The 7,074-nt window shown below is 36.9% G+C and overlaps 1 protein-coding gene across 1 annotated transcript; it reads right to left on the reverse strand.

Annotated features, from left to right (window-relative positions):
* Window positions 1-887: 887 nt before the first annotated feature.
* LOC118225272 (thiamine transporter 2-like) lies at window positions 888-4,579 on the reverse strand. Its single transcript, XM_035413441.1, has 3 exons — window positions 4,430-4,579; window positions 3,648-4,127; window positions 888-1,049 (listed from the first exon to the last, which is right to left on the reverse strand). Exons 1-3 carry the CDS (start codon window positions 4,577-4,579, stop codon window positions 888-890), a joined length of 792 nt encoding a protein of 263 aa, XP_035269332.1.
* Window positions 4,580-7,074: the final 2,495 nt, after the last annotated feature.

Genomic DNA, 7,074 nt, shown 5'->3' on the forward strand with positions numbered 1-7,074 from the left:
AATGTAATTTCAAGTGCTAATGACACGTGTGACATCTGAAGCATGCATGCCTTGCTAGAAACACCTGAACACAGTAAACACAGTAATCTTAAACTTCTATGTACATGTTATACATGTTATATTTTTCCTGCCTTAAAATAGGGCGTGGGTGGTGACTTTGCATGACAGTGACTGCAGCCGGTTCAGCTTTTCTGCCTCTGTCAACTTATAAAAATGAAACACGCAGCAAAAATTTGGAACAATTTAAATATTTATTGAAGGGTTACCCATTGTGTGAAGTGTCAGAATGGGGGAGGGGAGGGTGTAGCCTAAATGTAATGCATTTTTACAAATCAATGACAGATATTTGTTTGTGGATAGAGAAACACATTTGTGACTTGTCTCTTATTTATGGATCATAATACACACATTTGTATATAATGTTGAAACTAATCTCTCGCCATAAATATGTGTTGCTTCTAACTGATTCAAACCCACAACTCTCAAGGCTGGCTTCTAACCAAGACAGGAGCTCCAAACAATATAGCACATGCACCAAACTGCTGGAAATATCTAGAAATGTTAACCCCTCTTGTGCTTCATCAGTCAGCAGCTTATAAAAGCCAATTATCAAAACATGTTTTTATGATGAGACAAAAAATATAGCAAGTGATTTTAAATATTGGCAAAACAGAAGACAAATTATTCTTTGACCTAACTATTTTTATGGAGTTTTTGTGCACTCTTGTGGTCTGTTGTAGAAATGACATCACTTTTACAAATACAGTCTTATTGTTTGAAGTACAGACAAAAAACCCCCCAAAAGAAACAGTACACTCATACATACATTTATCCCTTCTGCACGGTGCATTACTTTATGTTTCCTGTTTCACACGAGAGAGCGTACATCACAGCTGGGAATTTTCAGGTAGGTGCGAACTTCTCTCATTGTTAGTGTGAATGGAGCTTCCATCATCTGACAGATTGCGCCTCAGATGAAGCAAAGTGTATACTCCTCGAATCAGGAAAATCATAGCGATGGTTGCAAAGTATGCGGCATAGATATAGTACTGAAAAACCAGGAGATAGAAGGTTCAGACACTAACAATGACAAATAACCTCTTGCCAAAGCCTCTGCGATCAGAATTAGGAAACAAAGGATGAGATATACCCACTATTTATCCATTAGTTTTCTAAAAGCCAAAAAATAATTAAACATGATAAATGTCTGGACAGAGAGGTAATTCCTTATAAAACAATTATTTTAGTTATTTTATTATTGACATATTCTAACATAGTTATACTTCATGCTGCAGAAGGAAACATCTTTATATAATTTCCAGTTTATTGATTAATAAAAAACACCCCTTGGGCAGATGGGAATGTGTTCCTTTCCATTTTACTTACCTGAGTAGCAAGAGGTAACACAAAACCTTTGGTGTTGATAACAGTAGCCATCAGAATAGTCTGTAATGCGACTGCCACAAAAGTGTTAATTCCAAACATCAGCGCATAACTCTCCGTTTTGAGTTTTTTTGCGATCTGAAAGCTAAAAAAAATCCAATTTTAATGGGCTTGAACTCATTTGAAATTCTTGGACCAAAGAACATAAGAATATGTAATGACAAGAACAGGGCATTCAGAGGGCTATTATTTAAGTGAGACAAACTAGACTTCTGTTAGATTTAGGAATGTATACAAGTAGTGGTATCCTGCAGGGCATGTGTTAATTGAAAGTGTATCTTACATGCATATTGTATTGAGTAGCATGTATAAGGATTTGAACACTATATAACATGCATAGCTGATCCAAATATTGCTTGTGCGGTTCATCAGGGCAACAACTCCAGCAGAAATAGCTGAGAACAATCCGAGAAGCAGCTCTGCCCACAAAGACCAGTTCAGTGTCACATGACCCACGGCCAAGGAAGCTGCTGCACCTATGGTTTAATGCAGAGTAGGAAGCAATATTAATTAATCCTGTTCATGAACAAGAAGAAAAAGAAAACATTAATCATCATCGATTAACATGAATTGAAAACAACAAATGTGGCTATCTTAAAGGTGGCACAAATGCTATGAGGGAGTTTAATGAATTAATATTGCCACAGAATATTGTTTTCATATTTTACCTGACCTTTGCAGTGAAACATTCGTTCCCATGTTGTGTGTTTGCTGTTGAGTTCCAGGGTGTTGAACCGTGAATTTTATATATTCATAGACTGTATATTTTCCTTGTCTTTGACATGGTGCAGATTACAGAGCCTGCACACCCAAATCCCAAAGGTGGGCGAATGGTAGGCACAGTTCACCAAGAAAACAAGGCCATTACTGTATCCCTGAAGCTCTTAAAACTGGCTGATTCATGCAAAGCTTATTACTTATTGTCTCATGACACCTCTGTGGATCAATACTAATGCATACCATAAGTACCACTGACCACATAGTGTATTATTAATACAACAGATCAATCCCACTATTCTAGATGGAAATAATGAGTCCTAATAGAGACAAACTGATTTTACATGAGTAATGGGTTATAACAAGAGGGATTGAAAATTAAAGTGATAATAGCATATTGCTCAATTAAAACTTTTCTCGACAATATAGCAATTAAAGGACAGAAATTAAACATTAGACATGAACACATTTTCTATAATTACTGAAGTAGCCTTATTCCTGAAGGACTACATTCCTTATCTCTATTTATCCAAGCTGCACCAGAGGAAACATTTCATTTTGATAAAGCATTTGATTCCCATTTCTATACCAATAGTACAATATGTAACAATATAACATATATTTTATATTAATATTTTCATATTTGTAAACCTACCCATTTCATGCATATACATTAATTTCATTCATTAAACATCATTTAAACATTGTTGTCTAGCCTACAATTATTTGAAAGCCCTGCAAATACCAGCTAAAGCAAATGTTAGGTAAAGGTAGTTTGGTTTACTCTGAAGAAGTCTGCTAATTAGCTGACATTCATTTTCATTCTGTTGAATTACAGAAAATTAGTGATGACCATTAAGTGTGTGATTTAATTTAGAAAATTAAATAAACTCCAGAACACACACCCATGTATATGGTACACCACCCATCCACCCATTTCTTAATTTAAGTTTAAATTAATATGTTCTGCAATTCTATACCTCTCCACCAACGGGGAGTTCTAAGGCATCACAGCAAACGTCACCTAGCAACCCACAATTTTCCAGCTGAAACTAAACACTCCAAGCACTGCTTCCTTTCTACAATTCTTTTAAATACAGGAAGCATCCATCACATTTAAAATAGTAGATAATGGTGACTGACCATGTGTTCAAAAACATACATATTACTAAAGGCCTTTATATTTTTATCTGTCCTCATTGCTTTAACAATATTTAAAGCCAGGAAACATTACCTGAAAGTGTGGAGGCTGCATCAACACCCCCATTGTATGATGTAAAATTCTGAGGGGATTTTGAAGACCAGAGAATTTGCACATAGTTTGATATCTGATAGAAACCACATCTCCCCATTGCCCACCACAGGGACAGGAAAATGAGGGTCACAGATGAATAGCACTCTTTGCAATCCACAATTAGCTTCATCATTGCACTCATAATCCTTCTCCTGGCCTCCATTAGAGTAGAGCAGGAACACTGGGATGATACTCTTGAATTTGGCGAAAGGTCTATGTTTGGGCTCCTAGACAGCAAGATTTTCCGTGGCATAGGCAGCAGCAAGGATATAAATGGGGTGAAGGAGAGAAAGCTCAGGGTGATGACATTAAGACAATAGAGGGATATTCCAAAAGATACGAGGATTTGACCCAAGAGAGAACCAACTGCATATCCCAGGAGTACAGCTCCCCTGGAATAACTGGTTACTTTCTGGTAGTGCTCTTTATGGACGACACTATAAATATAGGACATGTATCCCACTTCCATTGCCAAAGCCAGGCCATAGCTGAACAATGCCAATTGAACAGACTTCAGTCCAGAACCAAATAATAACAAGAGCCAAGCCAACACGTTGGCCAGTCCTTGCATAACCACAAATGGTTTGTATCTGAAAATGTCTGTCAGTAAAAACACAGGGATCAAGAAGAAAAGGTTGGTGTATGTCCATACTGGAAACACCTTTCTTGAAACCTTAGAGGAAAATAAAAACAAGATTACATGCTTTAGTACAATTATTTGTTTTTACCTTTCCCAAAAACCCCAGCACTTCAATTAGTCGAAAGACATGTATATTGCTGTATATCCATATCTCTATAGAAGAGTTAAAAAAAAAAGAAAGATTTATGTTATTTATGTTACATCAAGCTTGATGTTAATCAATCTTGTGATTATATTAGTTTTCAGTTTGACTTTTGAGATAGAACATTTTGCACATAATGAACTGTTGAGACTTTTCAAAATAACCTTTTACTTTGGAAAAAATTAGGGCTTACCTGTTCCATTGTTAGGTTTTTGTAGGGCCCGATTAGAAAGGAAGTAAGGAAAGGTTCTGCTGGTCTCATCATTGTAAAGAATCCAAAAGTACATAACACTACAGTGGGGTAAATCCAGCCACATCTTTCCTGAGAACTCCAGCACCTCATTGCTTCTCACATATACTTCCAGAGACTAAGTGTTTATCTAACCTACTCAGGTCTGTAAAAGCCTAAGTTATCTACAGGCTTAATGTAAGTAACTTTTGGAACTTTAATCACCTTTGATGTGAAGATAAGTTCAAATGGACCATTCATTTGTCTTACTGTGTTTCTTTCACCACTGCTAGCATGGGTTGCATTATAGATGCAAATACATGTTAAGAAAGGAAAGATGTTAAGAAAGGAAAGAACCACAGATTTGTAAAAATCTGAAAATGTGTTTCTTTTTGTGCGAGTGTGTGTGTGTGTGTGTGTGTGTGTGTGTGTGTGTGTGTGTGAGCAACATTGCACACAGTAGCTCACTTTTTAGAAGGTGGGCTGTTAATATTTAACTTGTTACCATATAACAGGTCACTCTTCAAGGAGACCAGGAAATTTTCCAGTCTGAATTACACTCCGAGTACATACCAGGTGACACCTCCACAGAACAATAAATGTATGAAAAAAACCCAGTTCCACCAGTTATACATACTGTATCTAGCTGGAAGGAACTGTGACAATCACACCAGAATCAAGCAACAGCCAAATTCAGGAGATGTCACAATAATATGCCAGATGCTGCAAGGTCTATGTTGGAAAAGCACAATAGGTCTGTCTCTCAGGACTTCTAGTTGCACTGAAATAATCAAATGCTAAATAATAAAAGAACAGAGAAAAGAACCTCAGAGTTACAGATTGTCCAGTCAACCGAACAGGTAAAATAACAGAAAATGCTGATGCAGTGGCACTAATTAGTGGTGCAATAACATGCATGTAACAGGTTCTGCAGTCCTTCTCCCCACAAACCACACAATCCGTCGCTCTTAGACGCATGAAGGCTTTATTGTGCGCTCGATACAAACCAAGGAAACACAAACAAAACAAAACACACACAATAAGGCCCGCGTGCATCTTTCATTCCAGTGCCCCAGTCTCACTGCAGGCAGAGCATATAAACAGTTCAAAATTAATTGTAATCACAAACAGTTGTGGTTGTAGGGCCAGCTAAACCGCTCCCTCTCCACCTGCAGATGGCTCCCTAACTACACCACCCCTTCACAATTCATTACATAATAAATAGGCAGTAAATGCTGGAATCGAGCTATTCATATCAAACCACAAAGAACTAGCTATAAACATTAGCACAAAATGGCAGAAGAATCAGAGGGACATATCAGACAGCTGTTCAGAATCATTTGCGGGAGCCCAGTGATTTTTGGCATGAGAGATGGATGTGGAACTATAACAACAGCTCATCATATTTTTATGAGAAATCTGAAAATACCTAAAGTGCACTTCTTCATACAACCTGCTTACTAGACAGACAAGAAAAAATTTTCTCTGTCACACAAACCATCTTTTAAAATTTTCTTTGTCAAATACGATTGCTCAGAAGTACACATTCCTCAATTGATGCGATGTTCCCTTCAGACACTCATACTTTTTTTTTTTTTAAATAAAAAAAATAAAATATCTTTAAACACCTGCCTCCTCGTGATCTTCGGTAGTTACTTTGGGCTTCTACACTTTGCTCTTGCCATCACTCTGATAAAAGGGCATCTTGGTCTCATATGTCCACAAGACCTTTTTCCGTAACTCTGCAGCCTCTTTTAGGTACTTCTTAGCAAACTGTAACATGGCCATCCTGTTATTGTAGCTGACTAGTGTTTTGCAGTGTAGCCTCTGTAATTCATGAAGTCTTCTGTGGAGAGTAGTCACTGATTGCTGACAAATCCATGCCTGCCTTGAGAACAGTGATTCTGGTCTGTTGGACAGGAGTTTGGGTGTTCATTATGGTGAGAATTGTTTGCTCATAAACTGTAGATCTTTCTTTGCTTACCAGGCCTTCTGCAATTACTGAGCTCACCAGTGCTCTCTTTCTTCTTAATGATGTTCCAAACAGTTGACTTTGGTAAGCCTGAGGTTTGGACAATGACAGTTTTTTACTTATATGGTACATTCTACATGCATATATATATATATATATATATATATAGCTGCAGGATTTAGAATATTATCTTTTTCACTGCATTTCTTGAGTTTTATTGTGTGCATTGCTAACACTAAAGCAACATCCAACTGCCAAGAATGATTCAATTTATTCTTTACTTCCGCAACCATGAATGATCATTAGCTTAATGTGCTATGAACAGATGCATGGCAATCATGTGCAGGTTATTGTAATTGCATACAACCACATTTACACACTAATGGCATGGATTAGGATGCTCTGGGGCTACAGAACATATCTCCATTTAGAGGACCTATTAACATACAGGTGTTGTAGTTTAACTATCACTAAAGACCCCCTGCATGAACATTGTGGAAATAAACAACTATATTGCACAAAAGTATGTCATATCTAAAAACCAATGAGATTATATAGACATTGAAGCAGTTGACTCATATATAGAATTTAAAAAAAATGTTCTATTTATTTTTTCAGAAATTTTTCTTATTCATTT

The sequence above is a fragment of the Anguilla anguilla genome, chromosome 4 (assembly GCF_013347855.1).
Source record: "Anguilla anguilla isolate fAngAng1 chromosome 4, fAngAng1.pri, whole genome shotgun sequence".
Classification (NCBI taxonomy): Eukaryota; Metazoa; Chordata; class Actinopteri; order Anguilliformes; family Anguillidae; genus Anguilla; species Anguilla anguilla.

Excerpts from the sequence above, each read along its gene's own strand:
- LOC118225272 (XM_035413441.1), bottom strand. The coding sequence starts at position 4,579 with ATGAGGTGCTGGAGTTCTCAGGAAAGATGTGGCTGGATTTACCCCACT. Across the intron at positions 4,128-4,429 it reads AAAACCTAACAATGGAACAG|GTTTCAAGAAAGGTGTTTCC; the intron begins GTAAGCCCTAAT and ends TTTTCCTCTAAG. Across the intron at positions 1,050-3,647 it reads ACCTTTCGCCAAATTCAAGA|TACTATATCTATGCCGCATA; the intron begins GTATCATCCCAG and ends CTGGTTTTTCAG.